This window comes from Rattus rattus, chromosome 9 (genome assembly GCF_011064425.1).
Source record: "Rattus rattus isolate New Zealand chromosome 9, Rrattus_CSIRO_v1, whole genome shotgun sequence".
Taxonomy (NCBI): Eukaryota; Metazoa; Chordata; class Mammalia; order Rodentia; family Muridae; genus Rattus; species Rattus rattus.
In genome coordinates this window covers 50,040,350-50,064,875 of record NC_046162.1, presented here as the reverse complement: position 1 = coordinate 50,064,875, position 24,526 = coordinate 50,040,350, and the positions used below count along the sequence as shown (strand labels likewise).

Here is a 24,526-nt window from a genome sequence, read left to right as displayed (position 1 = left end):
ATTGATGCTGTACAGACTGAACTAGACTCAAGTCCTCAATCTCTCGGGTCCCTCACATATATCCCAGAGAGAGAGAGAGAGAGAGAGAGAGACAGACAGACAGACAGACAGACAGACAGAGACAGAGAAAGACAGAGACAGAGAGAGACAGAGAGACAGAGACAGACAGTCTGAGCTTTATAAAAAAAAAAATTACAGGTTTTATTATTGAGACACTTAGTTCCTGTTTTGTTTCTTCCAATGAGGAACGTAAGTTCTCTTTGAAGGAGGGTCTCTCTATGTACTTAGCCCAGGTTGACCTCAAGCTATAGCAATCTTCCCACCTCTGCTTTCCAAATACTGGAGCTACAGGTGTGAGCCACCGTGCCGTGCTTCTAAGAATACATTTATTTTTATTGGGCCAAGTCTTCTGAAATGCCAGGGCAGGGTGCACACGAGGAAGTGGGTTGGAAGTTGACCTCTGACTCCTGCCTCAGCTTGCACAGTGGAAAACAGGGCTGTCTTGCTGGAGGAGCCAGAAGAGATCTGTGTGTACACTTGGGCTGTGGAGTCTCCAGTTCTGCTTCCGGACTCGTGGTCCTCATCTGCCCTGAACCAGTAGGGCATGTGGATATTACTCTGTTCCCCATCCTACCGGTCTCTGGTTCTGTCCCAAGGTGCAGTTCACACTCTGGACCATCCTGACTTAGTTCTCCAGCATCTGTTCACAGGTTCTTGCCACATCACTGATCTTGAGGCGGGCGTAATCTACTCGCTTTAGAGCCATTTGACAGTCCTTCCTGGAAGAATAGCTGGAGCCCTCATGCGGCTGCCCTGTGGCCACCTACAAGACAGATCAATCAGTGGAGCCCTGCCTCTCTCGACCACCCACGACCAGGCAGTATTAGCTCTCTGGTCTCATATCTTTCCCAAGTCTGACCTACATTAGCTGTCTAGAAACTCAGTGTTCTAAGGCAAAAGACCTAACCTGTGTGAGCCTCATCTATGAGGGACCACAGCAAGTACTTCCTAGAGTTGTAGGATAAGACTCTGCAGAGCGACCAGCACACCACAAATGCTAGTAAACAGTATAAGGACTCTGGAAGCCACTTAGTGCTGTCCCTTTCCTTAGTCCCCAAGCATATGTGGCCTCACACAGGACACCATGCCAAGTTTCTGGGAACAAAGTTCAATAGCTTCAGCTTTGCTTTTATTTATTTATTTTTTGTTCAGTACCGGGGCCTCTTTATGGTAGGCAAGTGCTCTCACACAGAACTCCAAGTCCTCTTTTTTACCTATCTACTGGGTCTGAATTGCCCAGACAAGTTTTGAACTTGTGATCCTCCGGCCTCAGCCTTTTGAGTAGCTGAGAATACAGACCTGTGCCACTAGGTCTGGCTAGGGTATTGTTTATACACCCTGGACATTTTTAATCCTTCGCTTTTAGAAGACTAAACCAGCCCTGAAATGAAAGTGCCAATCGCGTAAAAGGCAGAGTCTTACCCAACTAAAAGCTCAAGGAATCCCTAAGGCTAGGGCGGTGCTGCAGAGCTGGCGTCCCCGCCCAGTACCTAAACACACCCACCTGGGTGAGGTAGCGGATCTGAGCGGACAGCTCTGCCTCCACGTGCTGCACAGAAGCGGTGAAGGCTGCCGCCTGCCGGTCTAGGAGACGCTCGTTCGTTTTTTCCTTGGACAGTTCCAGGATTGCCGTTCCTGCCAGGGCGGGTAGAGGGCGGTATTAGACCCAGGCTGGAGACTTAGCTCCGCCCTAAGGCCAGCATTCAGTGTCCCGCCCCAATTGCGCGCAGAGTCCGGGGCTGGTCTTCTCCCCCTCCCGTCCGCTCCTCGCTTCCCGAAACCTGCGTTCTGGAGGATGGCGCCGATTTCGCGCTCGATGTCCTCCAGGGCGCGCAGCCGCTCGTTCGCCAGGCTGTAGGTAGCCATCGTTCCAGTGGAAAGCCCCGCAGGCTGTCTTTTGCGAGGTGCGGCGCCAAGGCCCGGAAATGCCTGTTATTGTGCGCCTGCGCAGAGGCCACTGTAGCGAACACTACAATTCCCAGGATGCTCAACCCGGCCTCGCCCTTCCGAGTCTACCTGGTCTAGTCTGACTGCCAGTGCTCTAATGCCAGGCCAGACCAGGGGTGGAAAGAGGAGGTTATTGACTTTTGTTTTCTGACAGGGTCTAAGTATAGACCAACCTGGCCTGGAAACTAGATCCTCTGGTGTAATAGGTCTGTCAAAAATGAAGCTAGTCGGGGTTGGGGATTTAGCTCAGTGGTAGAGCGCTTGCCTAGCAAGCGCAAGGCCCTGAGTTCGGTCCCCAGCTCCGAAAAAAAAAAAAAAAAAAAAAAAAAAAAAAAAAAAAAGAAGCTAGTCTAAAGAGATACTTGTATCTCTTCAGTCTTGACTATCAGATTATTGAAACAATGGCCACCAAAGAAACGAGAATCTCCCTAGGAATCTCATGCTGAGAGAAGGAAAGGTTCCCCGCCAGAGGGGGAACTTGTTTTCCGGAAAGAGATTTCACACAATTCTAACAACTTGGCAGACCACGTTACAGGATGAGACTGAAGCCCAGATATAGTCAGTGGTGGGTGTGACCACAAACCTTGAACGGACTACTTAGATGTTCACAGCCTTGCTCTATTTAAACTTTGATGTGTCAGCACCCTGAAGACTGACTTGAGGGGGCTTGCCAGATCTCTTTGTCACACTCTTCCCAATGTGGCCACATTGAATAAGTCTCCGTTTCTGACTTTCCACTTTTAATTGGCTAATTGAAAAAGAATAGCCAGACGTGACTTGGGCACTAGTCTTCCCCTTATTCGCTTTCCCACAAATTGAGTATTACTGCCTCTGCCTCCCTAATGTTGGGATTAAAGGTATGAACCACCACTGAAACATCCCTGTGGCTCAAAGCCACTCAGATCTGTCCGATATAATTGACAGTCTGGTGGACTTATTGCATTTATAGGAACTTGTTATTAAGCACTGGCCCTGGGCCGGGAGATGACGGTGGGAGTTCAATTGTGTTCCTCCATACATGGGCTCTTGGATGGCCAACTTCTCCCAAAGAAAGCATGACTTGGCATGTTAAACCATTCTCCCAAAAAGCTTCTTCCTGATCCTGAGCCCAGCTAATTCTCACGACCTGGTTCCTTCCCTCGGCATTTCTGTCTCTGATTATCAATTAGGAGTGCTAGGCTCTATGGATAGAGAGATAAAGAAAATGTTCTCTCATTCAATGGTGTTTGTTAGCTTTTTTATTTTATTTTTTTAAGTATTTTTTTTTCAAGACAGAGTTTCTTTTTGCAGCCCTGGTTGTCATGGAACTTGCTTTGTAGGCCAGGATGTCTTCGAACTCACCAAGATCTGCCTTCCTCTGTCTCCTGAGTACAGGGATTAAAGGTGTGCACTGCTACTGCCCACCAAGATTTATTTATTTTACTTGGTGAGTAGGGGTGTTTTGTTTGTATGTGTGTGAATGATGAGCACACATTGTTTATGGAGGTTGAAGAGGACATTGGATTGTCTAGAACTGGAGCTATAGGCAGTTTTGAGCCACTGTGTGGTTGCTGGGAATTGAACTTGGGTCCTCTGGAAGAATAGCCAGTGCTCTTAACCACTTAGCTTTCCCTTCAGCCCCTGGAAGGGGATTCTCTGAGCAAGTGGTTCTTGAACTGAACTATAAGGCTATTGAGGTGGATGAGAGGCTGTAGTGGAAAAGGAAAATGGTATCCTCTAGGAGATGGGACGTGGAAGGGTCCTGGTGTGGTTGAGATCCAGTAAGGAGTTGTGTTTATGTGGAGGGCGTGGAATGTTATTGGAGCTGAGGGATGACATGAAGCTGGAACAGGGGGATCAGGAAAACTTGTAAGCTAAGTAATCGAAATTTATTCTGGGGTGCTAGAAAGATGCCTGGGCTATAAGAGCACTGCCTGCACTTGCAGAAGACCTGACTTCAATTCCCAGCGTCACATCAGATGGCTCACAACTGCTTATATCTTCAGCTCCAGGAAATCAGATGTGCCAGCATACATGTGACACACACACACACACACACACACACACACACACACACACACACACAAAGTAAAAGGGTGGAGGGTGGATTAGGGAGTAGTAGATATGAATATGTTCGAAATATATTGTACGACATTATCAAAGAATTAATTTAAAAAGTTTGGGGAGGCAAGGTGGGGGAAGGCTGGAGAGATGGCTCAGTGGTTAAGAGCACTGACTGCTCTTCTAGAGGTCCTGAGTTCAAATCCCAGCAACCACATGGTGTCTCACAGCCATCTGTAATGGGATCCGATGCCCTCTCCTGGTGTGTCTGAGGACAGCTCAGTGTACTCATATACATAAAATAAATAAATAAATAAATCTTTAAAAAAAAAGAAACAAAAAACAAAACAACAACAAAAACAACAAAGAGGAATGGGAAACAGGGCATATTAGCCTATGCCTATGACCCTAGAACTTGGCAGGCAGAGGCAGGAGGATCAGAAGTTCAAGGCCATTCTCAAGGTAAACAGCAAGTTCATGGCTTGTTTTGTGCTCCATGAGACCCTGTTTCTAAAGAAGAAAAACACAAACTAAAAAAAGTGAAGAAGCAGGTAACGGTGTATTCCTGTAACCTTAACACTAGGCCCCATAGTGAACTCAAGGCAAAACTAGAGTACTAGTTCTCAAAAGTCTAAATGCTGGCACTGTAGCTTGGCTTTGTTTGGGGCTTCCAGTTTTCTCCTCAGTACTGAAAGGGAAACTGGGCATGAATGTGGAAACGTTAGATGCTGGCTGGAGAACAGAGGCTGCGTGGTAACTGGTTTAGCAATGGAATGGTTACTAAGCCAATGGTAAACTTTAGGGAGCAGACTGCCCTGAAATTAGTGGTAGGATAGGACTTCGGATAAAGTTGGTACTAAAGTTCAGAGGCTTATTTGAAGGAATTGGATAGCCAGCTCTCTTGACTTCATACATCTTGGCAAATAACCCCTAGCCCAGGACAATTCTGATGTGTTTTTGTTTATTTGTTCTCTCTTGTTTTTTAAGATTAGCATCTTTGGGGGCTGGAGAGATGGCTCAGCAGTTAAGAGCACTTGTTATTCTTCCAAAGGACCCAGGTTCAATTTCCAGCACTTATGTGGTGACTCACAACCACCTGTAGCTCCAGTTCCAGGGGATCCATTCTGGCCTCTGTGGACACACATACACTCAGGCACACACACACACACAGAGAGAGAGAGAGAGAGAGAGAGAGAGAAAAGCAAATTTTAAAGAGCGATTAGAATCTTGCTGGCTGGTCTGGAAAACACTATGCAGATCAGGCTGGCTTCAAGGTTGCTTTTGTCTCATTTTTGCTTCCCAGTACCGGAAGTATGGGCATGGCACCTGGCCTCAGACAGTTGTCTTTGCTTGGGCACCTGGATATAGCTGAGGACAAGAGCATGACATGACACTGTAAACAAATTAAGTAAATGTTTATGTGCTGGGTTGTGATGTCTACAACTGACAGGTCTCCAGATTCAAGACTCCAGGATGTTCCTTGGGGAACTTGATTACCCAGAGAAACCATCTAATTAATGTCATGGTTCTAACAAAGTCCTTAGCCAGACCAGACTATGGTGAAATTCATTGATGGTAAGTCCCAGTTGTGTGCATGGAACAGTTAGCCAGTTGTTTTCACTTCGGGCTCCCCTGGAATCCGACATCTTCCTGCCTCAGCCTTGGACATCTTCCTGCCTCAGTCCTGGGGTTACACTACCACAGCCAGCTACCACTTCGCTTTTGAATATGACCAGACAGAAAAGGATTTATGGATATTTGAAGAACTTTCTAGCATGAGAGCAATAAACACAGAGGAAAAACAAATCCCATAGGTCTCAGAGATTTTTTTTTTTTTAAGATTTATGTATGTGAGTACACCGTAGCTGTCTTCAGACACACCAGAAGGGGCATTGGATCTTATTACAGATGGTTGTGAGCCACCATGTGGTTGCTGGGATTTGAACTCAGGACCTCTGGAAGAGCAGTCAGTGCTCTTAACCACTGAGCCATCTCTCCAGCCAGAGATTTTTTTTTTAATGTTTGATTGATTAGTTGAGACTGTGGCATATTCCTGTGGTCAGAGCTAATTTGGAAGACTGAGTGGGGTAGGAAGATCACTTGAGCCCAGAAGTTTGTGGTCAGCCTGGACAGCATGGCAAGAATGCCCCAGTTTGTTCTATTTTATTTCTTTTCTGAGACAGGGTCTTGGTACGTTACCTACACTCCCGTCTCTTCTTACAAACAAACAAACAAACAAACAAACAAACAAGACTGAATCCAGAGAAATGCCTTTGGAAAACCAAATCATGAGGGAAGATATGAAAAGTCCATCATGAGATGAAAGAGAAACGAGGAAGTCTTCCTGCAAGTAAAGAAAAGGAAAAGAGATGGTGTGTAGCAGTGGGTGTTCTGGTCCATGCTGCTAATCCCAACACTTGTGAATTTGAGCAGTAACCTATTGCAGGCCAGCCAAATAGAGTGAGACCCTGTCTCAAAAAGAAACAAAACAAAAACCAACACACAACACAGAGAGAGAGAGAGAGAGAGAGAGAGAGAGAGAGAGAGAATGAATATAAATGTAGCCAAAGAAAAGGCCATTGAGAAGCAGCCCAGGAGGCTTACTTGTACCTCTGGGATGAAGGGATGAAGAGCCCATTAAAGGCCCCATGTAGCTGAGGAGGAAACCAGACCCACGAATTAGAGCACCAGGCTTAACCAAAAGGCACCTAGGGAAGCTTCCAGAAAAAGGAAACCGAGGCAAAGGCTGGGCAATTAGAATGGTGTGGGGCCTCTTAGAAAGAAAAAGAAAGAAAGAAAGAAAGAAAGAAAGAAAGAAAGAAAGAAAGAAAGAAAGAAAGAAAGAGAAAGAAAGAAAGGAAGGAAGGAAACAAACAGAAATAAATACAAAAACGTCAGAAAAACCACCACCATCACCACCACTCCATTCCCTCCGGCTAGAATAACCTTCCACGTTTGAGGGAGAACTGGCTGGGAGTCCAGAATTCCACACCCCAGCTGCATTGGCGTGAAGACTAAAATGCAAAGACACCGTTTTTCCCATCGAACGTTTGAATGTATTTTTCTCGTGGAACAGTTAGGTGCAGGCGGTTAGTTCCACATACTCCACAGGTCACACGAGGGCCAAGGCTTTTGCTGCGGTTGCCCTCTAAGGTCTGGGTAAGCTCATAGTCCTGGATGTCAGCCTTCCCTAGACTCATTAGAGGCATTGTCTTAGCACCGACCCCAGACCAACTGAGCCACAGGCTGTGTTTAAAGATTCCCCAGGTGACTTGTATGCACAATAAAGTGTGAGAAACCCTGGTGGGGGCACTGTGTGTGCCCAGTGAAACCTGACTTTCCTGCTCTGGGCTAGGACTGCAGGGAAAGAGGAAGAGGAAATTGTAGAGGACAGGGAACTATGTGAGGAGTCTGTCTGGGAAGTGACTCATATTTCATGAAGGAAGCTTAGCCATGTGCTTTTCCCTACCTGTGGAAAGCGCAGGCCTTTCCTACATGGCCAGCTATTGGGTCACCTCAGGAGAATAGATCTTAGGGGGTTATCTAGGGATTCACAAAGCTGAACTCTCAATTAGGAAGATGGAATAAAGACACTCTGGTCTGAACAAACTGTCAGATTTCCTCAGTGACGAGGCACAGGTCCAGGTCATTCGTGAGAGGTCCCGGCAACCCCAGTGCAATAGGAAGAGTCTGGACTATAGAGTCCTGGGAGAGAGGAGTATAGGGTGAATTGTGATAAACTGGAGAATAAGCATATTTCAAATGACCATTAAGCATGGAAAACAGGAGGTGATCACGAAGGACCACAGATCCACTATAAACCTTAGCAGAGGCATAATTCAATACTCAACATGGATCTGACTCCACCTGATACAATCCTCAGGGGAATGGGCCGGGGGCAGGGTGAATAGCGTCACGCGATGATCAGGAGGCACAAAGATAGGCTCCACCTTCACCTTCTGGCAGGTTTGTCCCCTCTGAGGCCTGCATCTATAAATGTATCTTCAAATGTGGCCTACAAAACCATAAACTTACTTAAACCATTATGAAATTTAAAAAAAAAAAGCCTTGTCCCTCCCACTCCTCTTCCTCTCTCTTTTTTTTTTCTTTTTTGTAATTTTTATTTTGCAACTAAATATTTTGCAGTTACAGCATAGTCTGAGCATGAGCTTGGTAGATGATGACACCGTGTCATGGCATTGGAGCCGGGCATCTGCTAGGCGATGCTGAGGGCAGAAGTCAAGAAGGAGCAAAACTAGCATGTTCCAAGATAGGGATGGGGGTGAGAGGGGTAGTAAATGCCTTCAGAAACATTTGAAGGACGAGGGAGAGAGTTCCCTCTGAGGAGAAAGAAATCAGGGGCCTGCCTTATCTATTTATTTTCGGTTGTTGTTTTTGTTTAAGACTCTTTCAGCCACCAGGCTTTAATCTGCAGGCTTTAACCTTTAGTCCCAGCATCCAGGAGGAAGCAGAAGCAGGCAGGTTTATGTGCGTTTGAGGCCAGCTTAGTCAACATACTGAGTTCTAGGACAGCCAGGTCTATGTGATGAGATTCTATCTCAAAGAGCCAAATCAAGCAAAACGAACAAACGAAAACCAACCAAACAAGCAAACAAAACCCCAACAACAAAACCAAACCAAATCCAAACTCACACCAGTGCCAGACACAGTAAAGAATATTTCAGCACCATATGATGCTTGTACGCCTGTGGATAAACTCAGGGTCTTGTATGTGTTAGGCACTCTATCCCCAAATTCCATCTCCAGTCCTTATCTACCTCCTTAAAAGATCTGTGTTTATTACTTTGAATAAAAAGTAAAATTTAGGGGCTAGAGAGGTGGCTAAGTGGTTAAGAACACTGACTGCTCTCCCAGAAGTTCTGAGTTCAAATCCCAGCAACCACATGGTAGCTCACAACCATCTGTGATGGGATCCAGTGCCCCCTTCTAGTGTGTCTGAATTCAGTGACAGTGTACTCACATACATAAAAATAAATAAATCTTAAAAAAAGGAGGAAGAAAATTTTTTAAAAAGTAGCAAAATTTAAAAAATAACCAAGCATTTAGAAGGCAGAGGAAGGGGAGTTCGAGGCCAGCCTCAACTACTTGTCTCAGAAAAACAAACCAAGGGGCTGGAGAGATGGCTCAGCAGTTAAGAATACTGGCTGATCTTCCAGAGAACCCAGGTTTGATTCCCAGTGTCCACATAGTGGCTCACAAGCAGTGGTACCCTCTCTCCTAAGGAATCCAGCACCTTCTTCTGGCCTCCATAGGCACTGAATGCACATGGTACACAGACATACATACAAGCAAACTACCCACCCCATACACATAAAATAAAAATCAAGGTCAACAACAACAACAACAACAACAACACACCAAAGAATCAGACCAAACTAAAAACAGAAAAGTATCACTTCTCGGCCTTTTGGCTAAGACCAAGTGTAAAAACAGGAAAGTGAGAGAGGAAATCAAGATATACTTTCTGGGAAAGAGACTTCATAGTGGAGGAGAGGTTTTGTTTTTCCCCTTTGTTTTCTTCCCTTGGTCCTCTCTCCTTTCTTCCTGCTCCCTGCAGTGGAGGGGACTTGTACTTGTACGTCGTGTTTATTTTCCTTGGAGGATGAGCCAGTAGAGACAGACGGGGTGGTTTGATGAGTCAAGGTGGAACAGGAGACGGGGAGATGTGAGCAGAGAGAAAGACTGGCCTTGCCCTAGGGATGCACCTTACCCGTCCTATTTTAAATTGGTGTCTAGATCAACGTGTAGGAGTAGGAGGTAGGATGCTGAAATCATTCATTCCTTTTTTGCCTAATCTTGGGAAAGGAGATGTCATTCACCATGAGGCAGGGGTAAAAATGGTAACATTGGAGCAGAAGAAGGGCTAACGGAGCTATCAGGCATTGAAGGCCCAGCCTAGGTTAGAGAGCAGCACTATTTAGTGGTCTTAGATCTCTACTCAGGGCTCAGCGCCATGTCAGAACCTAGGATGTATTCAAATATGTTTGTTGAATGAGCAAATAAGGGTGGTCATGTGACTCCTTCTTTGGCAGCGTATCCTGACCAGCCACTCGGCCTGGTGTTAGAGCAGAGGTAGGGGTGGGTGGACAGATCCAGGGGTGAGGGTGAAATTGTGCAAAGAGGAGAAACTGGATGAGACAGTGGTTGATAAGCTCTGGATGTGTGTAGTGGAAAGAAAATGAAGTGTTTATTCACGAGCAAGTGGAAGGGTGAAAGGCTCGGTGACAGAGCAAGCTAAGATGCCAGTTAGAAAAGGGTAGTAAGGGGTTGGGGATTTGGCTCAGTGGTAGAGCACTTGCCCAGCAAGTGCAAGGCCCTGGGTTCGGTCCCCAGCTCCAAAAAAAAAAAAAAAAAAAAAAAAAAAAAAAAAGAAAAAAGAAAAGGGTAGTAAAAGTTTACCTTCAGATAAAAGTGTAGCATTGTTAATAATAAATAACAAGAGTGTTTCGGAACTAGATAAAGGTGAGAGCTGTCCAACAATGTGGAGATCTCAAATAAGGCAACACTGTGTGCTTTAAATAAAAAGGGAATGTGAGGGGCCGAAGAGATTTGCCCCGTGGTTAAGAGCACTGACTGCTCTTCCAGAGGTTCTGAGTTCAATTCCCAGCAACCACATGGTGGCTCACAACCATCTGTAATGGGATCTGATGCCCTCTTCTGGTGTGTTTTAAGATAGCTACAGTGTACTCATATAAATTAAATAAATAATAAATAAATAAATAAATAAATAAATAAATAAATAAGGTCACCCTCTCTGACCTAGCAACCCTTTAAAGTGTTTAATTTTGTATATGTGTGTCTATGTGCACAAGAACGCAAGTGCTCTGGAGGCCAAGAGAGCATCAGGTCTTGGGAGTTGGAGTTGTGTACTGTGAGCTGCCTGCCGTGAGTGCTGGAACCAAGCTTGATCCTTGGCAAGAGCAGTCCATGCTCTTAACTCCAGGCTGCAAGCCTCCTTACAGGACTCTGTCCTATAGTAAACACCACACCTTTGAAAAGATGGATCTTTTATAAAACTGTCTGAATTAAAAAAAAAAATTAGTGGACGTTCAGAATGTCCATTAGTGAACACGAATGAGAGCTAGTTAACTAACAGCTGTTCCTTAAAAGCACGGGGTGGGGCTGGAGAGATGGCTCAGTGGTTACGAGCACTGACTGCTGTTCCAGAGGTCCTGAGGTCAATTCCCAGCAGCCACATGGTGGCTCACAACCATCTGTAATGAGATCTGATGCCCTCTTCTGGTGTGTCTGAGGACAGCGACAGTGGACTCACATACATAAAATAAACAAATAAAGTAAAAAAAAAAAAAAAAAAAAAAAAAAGCACGGGGTGGACGCAAGCGGAGCTTCAGGAAGGCTCTTGCAGGTAACGGTATCAACTGAAAGACACGCAGATGAGCTCATGGTTTGCCGCCCTCTGTGCTTCGGTTGAGACTGAGCACACAGGCCTGTGTACGTGAGACTCAGTACGAGGAACAGTCTGAATAAACAAGGCACTGGTTGGTGATGGTGGTGGCTGGTAGGAAAGAGAAACTGGGGTGGGGAAGAGGACCGAGAGAGTTGGCTTTTCACTGTTTATTGTCTTATATGGTTCAGTTTTTTTTTTTTTTTTTTTAACCCATGTGCTTGGATTACCTCCCTAAACAGCACTGAAAACATAAACCCCCCTTTTAAAAACAAGGCATTCTTCAACCCATAGTCATGGGTTTTCCTCTAGCTCTTCTGACTGAGACTGAAGGGCCTAATCCTGGATCTTTATCTCTGAGTCTTCTGGTGAAGCCTGAGAGGTCATGGAGCTGGGTCACAGGAGTCAGAGAGGCTGGAAGTAAAGACTTAAAAGGAGTTAGTCCCTTTGTGTGACAAAGCCAGCACGGGTAGGGGACATGGCCTGTGATAGGGTGAGCGTGGTCACTGGCATTGGGTTACTGGCCTGTGTATAAATGATGATTTAATTACCATTTCAGAAGCTTTACCATAGACCAAGGCCCATGCAAGCTTCCCCCATTTGCCTCAGAGAAAACTCCCGTACTTCTTGGCTACTCCAGTCCCTGGTCTGAGTCTATTCACGGCACCTTCCGGCCTTCACACTGTAGCTTTGCCACGCTCCAGGTTTTCCCTGCACATCCCCTACCTTGTTTTCAGTTCTCTGCTTAAAGGTTCCTCTAGAGAAACCATCCCCAACCCCAACCCCAACCCCAACCTAGATCGCCATATACGCATTCTCAGTTCCCATCCTCCCTGGGACACGGAGTGCAACTAGGGAATGAGTTAACGCTTGTATGTCCCTCTACCATGATTGGCATGCGGTAGGGATGTAGGTCAAGACTGTTCACAGGATGGGGCCTTTAGAAAGGTGTGCTGGCTGGGTTTATGTTAACTTGACACAAGCGAGAGGAGGGAGCCTTGATTGCGAAAATGCCTCCGTAAGATCAGACTATATAGGCAGGCCTGCAGGGGTTTTTCTTAAGTGACTGATATGAGAGGGCCCAGCCCATTGTGGATGGTGTCCCTCCTGGGCAGGTGGTCCTGGGTTCTATAGGAAAGCAGGCTGGACAGATCATGGAGAACAAGGTAGCAACACTTCTCCATGGCCTCTGCATCAGCTCCTGCCTCCAGGTGCCTGCTGTTTGAGCTCCTGTTCTGACCTCCTTCAATAGTGAGCTATGATGTGGAAGTGTAAGCCAAATAAATCCTTTCGAAACTCCCATGTTGCTTTGATCATGGTGCTTTATCGCTGCAATAGCAACCCTAATTAAGACAGAAAGGTTACTTCCAGGAGTTGCACTGGATGATGAGAAATGTCTGGTGAGGGTTGCTAACTCCTCCCCCCAGCCTGGCTTTGGCACATACAGTCATGTCGAGGAACCTGCCCTGCCCGGCTCAGGAGCATCGAGTCTTCAGGGAAGTTAGTTATTATTTTCCCTGTAAAAGACTAAGTTTACTTTGTGGCTTTACCGGTCTCAATCGCGACTGTGCTCCGACCAAGCTGAGTTTCAATATTTACCTTGGAACACAGGCATAGCACAGTCATCCAGTAAACATTTATTGATAACCTGTGTAAGGTACCCTGCAGATGTAGAAAAAAGCATCATCAATGGGCACACCATACCCCCTTTAAACTCCACTGAGAAAACACATACACGTTCATGCCTATTAAAAGGTTTATTTCTTCCCTATACTCAGAAACAAAGATATGGCCTTGCTGGTCCCTCCCCTGAAATCTCATCTTCAAGGATTGGGAGGCAGAAGTGGAGACTGGGGGCGGGTTGGTATGAGGCCAAACGTGGGTGTCCTTTCTACTCCTTTTCTCTACATTCACTCCTTGCTTTCAGTGTTCCCTTCCCAAAACTTTAGGTGTGTACACAGCTTGCCACCCTAGGGAGCAGGGCTGGGGTGGCAGAGCTGAAGTCAAAAGATTAATGCCCACTTTCAATGAGTGATGGGTCCAGTGTGTATCTCGGGTGGACGGACGGGGAAGGAGGAGAGGCTGGGACCCTCCTACCCGAAAGGGCAGTGGGACCTCGGTCCTGCCCACCCCTACCTCTCCCAGCCCCTCTTCCTAGCAGAACTGGTCATCACAGTCGTCATCCTTCATCCCCTTCAGCCGAAGCCGCGCAAAGTCCTCAAACACGATGTCGTCGTCTGTGGCATAGCTTGGTGACAGTGAGAAGGAGATGAGGTAAAAGCTTCTATAGTCATAGAACCAGAGGGGTTCACAAGGGACCTAGGGCAGTAGCCACAGCCTCTACAAGCTGGGCCATCTTACTGGATAGTTCTACCACTCCTCCCACCAGAAGGAAGCAACCCATCAGGTAGGAGGGTGGATCTGAATGGCATGGGAATCTCTATCCTAGAGGGTCAACAAAGAAGGTAAGGGGTGTTTCTTACTTGGTATCGAATTCGATGAGGTTGGTATCCACAGGGATGTCTATTTCCCGGGGGACTGAAGGGCAAAGAGGGGATAGGTAGAGGGGTGCTAGGACCATCACTTCCCCACTGACCCTGCTTCAGCTAATCTTTGTGGGGCTCAGGGTGTGGTCAGTACTCACCTGACTGGGGTCGGGGAAGGGTGATGTGGTCGTGGGGCTTGGGGTGCATTAGGACGAAAGGTAGCTCCACAGAGACATCCCTGGGGAGGGAGAGGGGCTGCATGAAGAGGACAATTACCACAACCCATGGATCCAGAGAACCCCGTGATCCTGCCCAGCCCCCACTACTGTACTCACCCGCCTCGAGACACCACCAGCTTCACCTTGACCCTGTAGGATACTAGGATTCCCAGCACCTCCTTGTTGGCTCCCTCCTTCACACTGCATTTGGGAGGAAGGAAGCTGAGGTCAGGGATCCAGGGCTCCTGAGGCGCCAGCTATGCAGCCATAGCAATACAGGCTCATGGCATTCCTCCATGCAGAACCTCCTGGGGCCTCATCATCGGGGCTCACAGGGGTGCTTTGATCTATGGCACAGCTCCCTTTATTTATTTCTCTTTGTGTCTCTTCTCACCATGTGGGCCTGTGTGCTAGTGACATACGTACCCGGTGCAGAGGCAACACCAGGTGAAGCTCTGGCCTTTCTAGGGCTACACGTGCCCAAGGTCATAGTGAACATCACAATTCCTCATGCACACTGGGGACCATCCCAACTGTCCTTAAGCTTGGAAGTCTCTCTGCCTAGAGCCATCCACAACGCCTCCTTCCTCTGGGTCCTTCAGTGTTCACCCTCCCTGGCCAGTCTATTTAAAATCAACACAGCCCGCCCCTTTCTATACACTATCTGCTATACTCTATCTTTCATACTTTATACTGTTCTACTTAACACTTGTTCCTAACATGCTATCTAGTTTACCACTTATCTGATTGTCTGTCTTCCCTCCCTTAGAATGTGAGAAGTTTCTGTCATTTCTGTTCACCGATACCTTCCTGGCACCCAGGACAAAGCCTGGCACTAGGCCTGCTTTGAACGGAAGCCCGTCCCCTGGCCCCTCCCCCCTCCCCACCCCCCCTTCCCCCCCTCACATGGTGCTGGAAGCCAGGTTGGTGTCTTCGTGCTTGAGCTGCCCATCCAGGGCAAGGCCACGCTTCTCTCGGTTGTCACTGAGCAGCGGGGTTATGGTGTACACCTTGCAGAATGTGGAACTGGGAGACACCTGGTCACTGGGGGTTGGGAACAAGATTGTTGGAGAGACTGGGCTAGGGGAGGCTCATCTTACCACCCTCAGGCAGTCTCTCCTCCCTCACTGTCCATTAGGGCACAGATTATGAGAGGGTAGGTTCTGGTTCAACCTGTTGGGAGATAGTCAACAGCTTGGTGCCCCCTGGCTAGAGAGAGACACCCTTAGAATCCTGCCTTCTCTTGTTCTCCAGGAAGCTTGGGTCCCACCCTTGACCCTTACTCACTCTTGTTCAAGCTGAGCCACAGGGCACTTGTACTGCGCGGTGCTGAAGAGGCAAATGTCGGCATACTGTCTCACTGTGGGGTAGGGGACCAAGTGGCTTTGGTGGTGAAGTATAGACAGTTACTGTACCACAATTCCCAACCCCATGGTGGAAATCCCCCTGGGGGCAGCCCCGTGCCCCCTTCCACCCCTGGCCAACAGACCTCCTATATTAAACACTAGGGCTGTATATTATTCTGGAACAGACTAAATTCTTTATGGCCTGGTAGGTTTCCCACACTGGGTTATGGGCCTAGGCTGACTTAAGGGCAGCAGAAACCCTTATAAGTAGGGACTTCCTTCCCCCATCCCAATGTCCACTCCCGCCTCCTACCAGACACTCTGATCTTCTTGACGGTCTTGGCAGAATTGTTGGTGACATGGACGTTGACATTGAGGGGTTCCCCATGGTAGTACAGCTTTTGAAGGGAGGGGATTGCATAGCTTGTAGCTGGTTTTCACTGACCCCGTTCCCTTGGCCTGCCCCATCTCCAATCCAGCCCATAGCACCTCTACCCAAGTGAGGCAACTGCCTTATTAAAAGAAAAAACCTTCCTAAACCACCATCTTGCCTGTGGTTTCACCCCTCCCCCCCAACAAGAGTCTGGCCTGCTTTGTGACATCTTTGTCACTCTCTCACACCCTACCTCTTTGTCCAGGGAAGCCTCTAGGTGCAGGGACCTCCGGTCAGACATGAGGAAGTGGCGTGTGGTTTCAGCTGATGGCTGGGGGCCGGGTGTCTCAGGAGCAAACTGTACCTTTCTGATGATAAGCCGCACGGAGTTCCTGAGTCAGGGGTTGGAGGAGGGGAAAGACTTAGGTTCAAGATAGCACAGGCCAATTCGGATTCCTACCCCCCACCAGGATACCTCGAGGCTGGGTGGAAGTGGTTAAACCAGAGAGAAAGAGAGTTGTTCTTACCTTTTGTGGCTTTTTTCTTCTATAGATTTGGCACAGAAGGCTCGAATCTCAAAGTCTACTCCACAGGCCTTGGGAAGAGGAGGAAAGGCTACCGCTTACCCAAGTCTCCTGGTACCGCATCCAACACACCCCCTCCTTCCTCCCCGCTTAGTTCCTCTTGGTGTGGATTTTTGTCTCATCATGGAAACAGAGGGACTCTCTTGCCCCACTGTCTCTCTCTAGCTTAGCAGCTGGCAGAGGCTGGCTCATGGCAGTGCACGGAGGAGCCACTATACCCAGCAAGGTACATGCGGGTCAGAGAACAGATCTGGTGACCACACCATGCACACACGTCCATGGGGATACCTCCCGTCCTCAGGAGCCCACTACACTTCACCCTCCCGCTCGGCTGCGTCTTGTGCATCTGCTGAGCCGGGTTCTGTTCACATACTGTTGAGTTGTCCCTTCTGTACCTTCCCTGTGTCCTCCGGTCCTGGCTGCAGTGTGACAGAGCAAGGCAAATTCTGGGGTATCTGTGGCAGAGAAAAGGAGGTGTTTCAACTGGTAACCGGCGTTTCGTCCCATGTCAACCCCAGACCCCATGCCCTGCAGGAAATAGCTTCCTCACCGTGAAAAAAAAGGGGTGGGCATGCTGGCCCAACTTCTTCAGCAGTCGGTCCTGTAGGCGGGTGGGGGGCCGAGGTGGGTTGGGCATGGGGGGGAAGGCCTGGTATGTGGCGATGAACAGATCTTTGCGGAAAGACAGGCCCAGTACATCCAGGTCTTCTCGGCCATAGCGGAAGGCACAGGTGAGGGTCACAAACACTGAAAAGTAAGAGTAAGTTGGGGTGATTAGGAGTAACCCCCTTTCTTCATGGTACCTACATCCTTCCTCGGAATAACAGACTTCCCAGAATCCTGCCCCCAGCTTCTAATTCATCCTTCCTTTTCTCTGTTACCAATGCCAGCCCATCTAATGTCTTCTTCTCCCCTCCAGCATGGGTGCAATACCTTTCCGGTCCTTCAAGTAGTCAGGATCCACAAGCACCACACCATCTAGGAAAGGGAGACGCATTCATTTTCTGAAGGGGGCCATTCCCAGACTCAGGCCCCACCTCCCCTCTTGGAGGATTGTGCTAGCCCCTTCTAGGCAAACTTACCGACAGGATCCACTTTGTCCAAGTGATCCACAAAGTCACGCTTGCCCAAGTACACGGTGAGCTGAGGATGTCAAGGGTCACAGGGAAAATTGGGGAGGATGGTGGCAAGCCACCAGAGTTCTCAAAGATGTCTACCCTGTCCTGGGCTCCTCTTGGCTGGGTTATCAGGAAGGAATTTCTCCCAGTATTATCAGATGGTAAGAGTGGTAGGGTTTTCTAGACTACTCAGTAAAACTTTTGTTTAAGCTTTTACCTGCCCCCATTGGTCACTTTCCATACCTGTGCCCACCAACCAAGGGTAGGTAAATGTGTATATATGTAAATGTGTATATATGTGTTCCCATGTCTTCAGGGAACACTCAGTCAGACCAGGCAGTTAGCAGCTGTCCCCACAACAGGCTCTGAGATAAACGGGCCACTGCCTGGGGAACTATTAACTTTTCCTAGCCCAGGCATCTTGCGTTGGTTCCTAAGAGAGTTACAAGCTAGCTTAGGAACCAAGCCCAGTCTCCACCCAGCCCTGTGGCTTCTTCAGACTGTGGCAAGGGGCTTAAGGAGGGAAGGAAGTCTGCTTTTAGCTGTCACAGGAAGTGGGGAGCTAAGGGTTGGGGATCATCTAGGGGTAGGCTGGGCTCTGATAGGGCCCAGGGAGGATCAAAGGGTAAGTAAGCATCGAGGGAGACTCACCTTGCAGTTAGGGCTCGACTTCTTGAAGACCCTAACAAAACAGAAAGGAAGACCCCACTGCCTCCCTTAGGCTGGGCAGGGACCACCACGCCGGGATTTATCCCTCCCCCCAGAGAAATGGAATTCACCCTGGATCCCTGCTCGACCCTTCCCACTGCTTTTTACAAAGTCCCGGTATTTGAAGCCTCTTGAAGCCAACTGTCAGGCCTTTCCTCTTTGCTGTTGATGTTACTAACTCACTCCTCCGCTTATAGTAAATGGCCACTGTTTGCCCCAACCAACTATTCAGGCTCTCCTGAGGGACCCTCTCCGAAACCAAGAGTCAACTGGATGGCTACACAATGTCTGGGTCACACCTAACACTCCTCCCTCCCTTTTGACCTTGGTCTTAGTATGTAACTCTGGCTAGCCTGGAACTTGACATGTAGACCAGGCTGGCCCCAACTCAGATCCATTTACCTCTGTCTCTTTGGTGCTAGGATGAAGGGGGCACGAACTACCACACTCAGATGAACTCTTTAACTGACCTCTAGCTTCAAGGACTCACACAGTGACTCCTGGAGCAGAGTCTTTGCCCCTCAGATGTTTCTGTCCCCAAGTCTGACTATTTCATGAACCTCCAACAGCCCCATTTCTGACCTCAGCAGCTTAAAAAAACAAAACAAAACAAAAAAAACCCACTGTGGTCCCCACACAGTAGCATCCTGTGACAAACAAGGTGATTCTGGCTAACATTGACTGGTGACTGCTCTGTTCTAGCACTGTACCAACTGTGTTTACAGCTCTTATCGCCCAGTGACAGAGGCTAAAAGACCCCGGCTTTACGGCAAACAAGAATTTTGTCAAAGGTCACAGAGAAGGTACAGGGTGGGACTCGGATATAAACCTGAGGAAGGCACCCTGGTTTCAAGACCCTGTTCTCAACCACTAAGTCGTGAAGCTCGCCTGTCACAGTTTGTCAAGTCTAAGGGGATTTTCTGTACAGACACTAGAACAACCTAAGTCTAGACTCCACCCACGGCTAGGAGGATAGGAAACTGTCTAGTGACCCCAGAGCTCTGGCCATTCCTTGGCTTGTTCTTCCAAGAACAACTCTACCCCTTCTAAGGCCTTTCGCCTCCGGAGCAATTCCTGGAAGGGCCCCCAGATAACAGGCTGAAAACTGCCCAGAGTTCCATCCTCCCTTCAACACACTATGTGAGTTTCTGCTTGGAAAAACCACTTGTCTCCTCCTTCCCCAAAGCCAAGCTGCCCATACATCACTGAGTCACATACACTTAGGGTCACATGGCATATACATAGGCTGCCCTAAGTATCCCCAAGTAATAAAGGCACATTTGGACATGGTGGAGGTTAGAATAATCACTCTTAATTTCTGTCCCAATTAGGGCTGACAGCTTGGACATCACCTAGGTTGGCTCTTTCTCCTACTTCTGGTTTCCTCCTGTCTTGTATTTTCCCCCACTGGGAGCCCTGGCATAACCTGTGACGACCACACAATCAGCGTATCTCGGTCAGTTGCCCTGCTCTTACCCAGCCATGGTTAGGGAGGGCGCAGCGTGTACAGTGTGTTTGGCCAAGGAGGCAGAGCAAGGGAATTACCAGGGAGGTACCCAGCTCGGAGGGGTGCAGCTAAAGCAGATGCCTCTTTGTACTTCCTGCCATTCTCGCCATTTCCTGTGGCCCAGAATTTGATGAGATGGTAGGGAATTATGCCAAGTCAGCAGTCTTTCTTTGGTCCATCTATTCCCTCCCTGAAGTACTCAACGGAAATTTGGGGGCCTCCCCCCCAAGTAAGTGACTTCTCCTTTCTCTGGGGGTTTAGTTTAACCTCAAATCTAGGAGGTCAATCTTCCCTGTGAGCATCTCTCTCAGATATTGGTCTTAATACTTAAGGGCAGTGGGAGTGGTGTGGTTGGTCTCATGTTTTGCAGAAGTCACTGTTCATAATCAGGCCCTTATCCCTGGTCCTCTCTGGCTTGAGGCACATGGCCCCAACCTATTCTTTAGCTCTTGCTCCTTTGGAACTCAAGTATTCACCCCATGTCCTCCTGGGGGTGTTGGGTCACAACAGGAAGTGGATTTTGCTATAGACCAAAAAAGAGAACTCTGGTATCAGTGGAAGGAAGGAGCCTCGATTGCACAGAAAACATCCGGGGAGAGGATGTGTGTCCAGGGCAGATACTACCTCTCTCTCTCCCCAGGACAGGAATAAAGCCCAATTTCAGCGAGGGTCCCTACGCACTCTACTCTCTCAAGAAGCTGTTGCTCCTAGCAACCTATGAGAAGGCAGAAGTTTGGTAGTAGAGCTATCCGGCCCTTGGGACAGGTGGGAGCAATCAGACTGTGGGGTATTGGGCAGGAGGCTTTCCATTGGTTGGGCACGAGTCTAGGGGAATCCCTTCCCAGCATCCAGTCTCCCAGCACACAACCCCTCGGGGCCGGCCACCTGCTCCTCCTTCCTCCGCCCCTGCATCACAGCCTGCAGAGAACCCAGTAGTCCGACTCCTACATCTCTGCGAGAACCCAGGCGTGGGTTTCCCGATCTCTATCAAGTCTTGCTTTTTGCAGGAGCCCCAGCACGCACCCCCACTCCAATATCCTCAAGGACCTAGGCTTGCGGCCACGGACAGCTACCCTCTAGGGACCCAGGCGTCCGGCCCCGGGGTTTCTTCCCCGGTGTCCTTGTCTGTGGATCAACCTGGCACACTCCGCGAGCAGCCGCCCATGCCCCGCGGCACGGCCCCACCTCCCTTACCTGGTCCCGGGTTTTTCACCCATGGTGCGCGCGCGCTCGCCGCCCTCCACCCGCCGGGTTCGCGGCTCGCTCGCAGCCTTCTCACCCGCTGCCAGGTCCCCACTCCTCCCCGAGTCACTGCGCACGCGCGTCCTCACTCTTTCTCCTCCTTCCCCTCCCCTCGCGGTCTGGGTCTCGGGGAGCTGGGGCCAGCTGCGTCAGCCGGATCCCGCGCGCCGCGGCGCAGCCCGCCCTCTTCGAGCTGGCTCCGCCCCACGCCTCCGCCCTCAGTCTCCCTCGGGGAAGCCTCCTCGCGCCGTCCCTACTCTCGATCTCCCCGCCCCTCCTCAAGCCTTTGGAACTAGATTGGGCCCCTTAAAATGGAGGCGGCCGCCTTCGAGAAGATTAGAAGCAGCTGATTGGCCGTTGGTATCCATAGCCCTGCAGGGATCCCTCCCCTTTGTTTGCTTTCACTGTAGCGGAGGAGGGACGGGATCGAGGGGGCGGTGGGAATGAGCTCAAACACTGTCTGGGTCTGAGCACCAAGGGGCTGCCCACGTGGGTGAGCCGTATCTGTTGCGTGATGATGCTTGCTTTGGTATGCGCTGCTCATCCCTGAGCTTGCAGCCTTGTTTGGCCTACCTTTCCCGCGATCTCGTGGTCTTCAGCTCCCCCTGCTGTATTGTCTTTGATTTTTTTTTTTTTGCAGTGTCACTTTAAAACATTTTTCAGACTTTGTCATCTCCCTTACCGTCTATCCTAGCTATCATTCACCTACTCCACTTATCTCTTCCATTCTTCATCCTTCCCTCCCTCCCTATTTTGTGTAAGTCACTGTGCAGAGCCATCGGGACAACATCATGGCCTAAGTTTCCTGGGATCCTTGAGACATATAAAACAGGTATTATGCTCCCAGGAACGCTATAATAGAGGTATGACTCAGACCATCAAGCAACTAAAAGCCTAAAAAACGCTTGGCCAGCGTGGGGGAGGGAGTGCAGTCACTCACTCCATAGGATAGGAAATTTGAGGACAGCCATTCTGAAGGATGGACAGAAGTGGGGAAAGGACATCCTAAAGATGAGTAAGGAAAAGCACGCCCTGTTCTAAAATGCTTGTGGGTTAGATGGCAGGAGGTAGAGCTGCGGGGGAATAGAAGAGACGGTGGAAGGCTGTGTATAGCAGGTGAAAGAAAGAGCCCGAGGAACTGTAGTCTTTATTTAATTTAATTTAATTTAATTTTCTGCTAGGGCCTCACATATGCTTAGCTCACCACTAATTCCAGCCCAGCGGTGATTTGATTGGGTTTTGCTTTTCACCAGAGGAATGTCGAGATAGGACTTCTCTTTTTGGGTGACGTGTCGCATAGAGAGACCGCTCGCTAGAAGATAAGCTAGCCGAGGGAAAATGATGAACAGAGAGTGAAGGGGAGCAGAGGAGCCATATTAGAGGTTCATTGCTGGGGCAGCATTGACTGGGTTTGGCGGAAGACGACAAGGGTGATTGACATTTCTAGACTTACAGAGACAGGCTTTTCTCCTCTTTGGTCTCTTCCTTCTGCTCTTCCCTATTTCCCCTCAGTGGAATACCTTTGTGCCACTCTCTCCACTTTTCCGTTTGAAAAACAATGTGCACAAGACAAAAAAATCTCCCATCATCTTTAATTTTCGAACATAGACCTTGCTTAACACTTGCTTACCCCTCCCCCCATGGTTCTATCGTCACCTTCTAAGTTCACTCTTTTATTATTACAATTTATTATATTTATGTGTATGAGTGTTGGCCTGCAGGTATGTATAGTGCCTATGGAGGTCAGAGGATGGTATCAGGTCCCCTGGAACTAGAGTTGCAAGCAGTTATAAACCTCCATGTGGGTGCTAGGAATTGAACCCAGGTCCTCTGCAAGAACAAGAAGTGCTCTTAATCACTGAGCCATCTCTCCAACCCCAATATGATTCCTGGGTGGCCTGGAACTCACAAGGTCCCCTTACCTATGCCTCCTGAAACAACAAACTCAGCCTAAATTTACTCTTAAGGTTTTAACAGTAAACCTTTGACTCATGAATGGCTCTTACTCAGGTTTGACCCTTGCCAAGGGTCAAGGTAAGACAATCTATATCTAACGTGGTATCTGGGGGCAAGGGATGTGGTTTACTTGGCAGAGCGCTTGCCTAACATGAAAACCTTGTGGGGAGCTAGAGAAATTACTCAGTGATTAAGAGCACTAAACGCTTTCCCAGAGGACCTGGATTCAATTCCCAGCACCCACATGGCAGCTCATAGCTGTCTGTAACTCCAGTATCTGACACCCTCACCCAGACACACATGCAGGAAATACACCAGTGCACATAAAATTAAAAATAAAAACCAATAAAAATAAAAACCTTGTATTGGATCTCTGGCATTTTGCAAAACTGGGTGTGCTAGTGAGTGGGGGGTCAAAAATTCAAGGTCATTCTCAGCCACATACCGAGTTTAAATTAGCTTGTGCTGATTGAGATATTGTCTCAAACACACATGCACCAACAAAATAGAACAATAACCAACAGCAATATCAACAAAATAATAATGAGCTATTGGTTATAGCAAAGAGAAAGGCAATGGTCAGTATGGCATGAAATCTGTATAGCTTAGTGGGTAAATACACTTAATGTTAATCCTGATGACTTGCCTGCATACAATCCCCAGAACCAACCCCTACCCCTCCACATACAAGCTGGTCTCTGACAGCCACACAAATGCCAGGGCTTGCATGACCCTGTTACCCAAATACTCGAGGAATACAAGTGCCACTTAAAAAATAAAGTTCAGGGGGTTGGGGATAAAAAAAAAAGAAAAAAGAAAGTTCAGGATCCTAGCCCAGGGAATGATGCCACCCGTAGTGGAAAAGTCTTCCCACGGCAGTCAACCTAATAAAACTATTCTTCCATAGGCAGAGGATAGATATGATAGTAGATCACCTCTCAGATAGGTAGATCTCATCAAGGTGATAACTGAGATTGATTGCTGTGTTATTGTTGTTGTTGTTGTTGTTGGCTGTCAGGGAACTCACTCTGTAGACCAGGCTGTCCTCGAACTCAGAGATCCCTCTGCCTCTGTCTTCAGAGTGCTGGAATCAAAGGTGTGCACCACCACTGCCTGGCTATAATCTCTAATTTTAAAGGTCAGATAGAAAATGTTTTTCCAGAGACGGTGAAGATGGCCTGGACTGCAGTCATGGGAATCTGGTAGCTGCAAAGGGTAATGAGGGGCCACTGGCAGCATAGAAAGTCTCCCACATGATCACAGGACATGCTGCTAGGGACACACCCTGGGACCCCAGGAGAACAAGCCAGGACCACAAGAAGTATAATATGCATGGAGAAGGCTAGGGCAAGCTTGGCAGGGTATGGTGGCTATCTGAAGCTCCCTGATCACGAACATGGGAGGGATCCATGGCATGCGTGGGACCTCTCAGACCTGAAGTTGAACTGTGATGGACTCACGCACTGGGACCTAATATATCAGGAATCATGTGGACAGGTCCCCTATGCCTGTCTC

General features: G+C 48.4%; 2 protein-coding genes across 2 annotated transcripts; both read right to left on the bottom strand.

Moving 5' to 3' along the window:
* Positions 1–364: 364 nt before the first annotated feature.
* On the bottom strand, positions 365–1,997 carry Med11 (mediator complex subunit 11). The gene is made up of 3 exons (XM_032913962.1): positions 1,842–1,997; positions 1,565–1,695; positions 365–823 (listed from the first exon to the last, which is right to left on the bottom strand). The coding sequence occupies exons 1-3, from the start codon at positions 1,924–1,926 to the stop codon at positions 686–688; spliced, it is 354 nt and encodes a 117-aa protein (XP_032769853.1). The 5' UTR covers positions 1,927–1,997; the 3' UTR covers positions 365–685.
* An 11,214-nt stretch (positions 1,998–13,211) lies between these two features.
* Positions 13,212–21,192, bottom strand: Arrb2 (arrestin beta 2). Its single transcript, XM_032913210.1, has 15 exons — positions 21,008–21,192; positions 18,250–18,280; positions 17,563–17,623; positions 17,414–17,458; positions 17,031–17,227; positions 16,876–16,935; positions 16,424–16,491; positions 16,150–16,288; positions 15,837–15,921; positions 15,465–15,537; positions 15,084–15,221; positions 14,295–14,378; positions 14,118–14,197; positions 13,957–14,011; positions 13,212–13,721 (listed from the first exon to the last, which is right to left on the bottom strand). The coding sequence occupies exons 1-15, from the start codon at positions 21,028–21,030 to the stop codon at positions 13,628–13,630; spliced, it is 1,233 nt and encodes a 410-aa protein (XP_032769101.1). The 5' UTR covers positions 21,031–21,192; the 3' UTR covers positions 13,212–13,627.
* Positions 21,193–24,526: the final 3,334 nt, after the last annotated feature.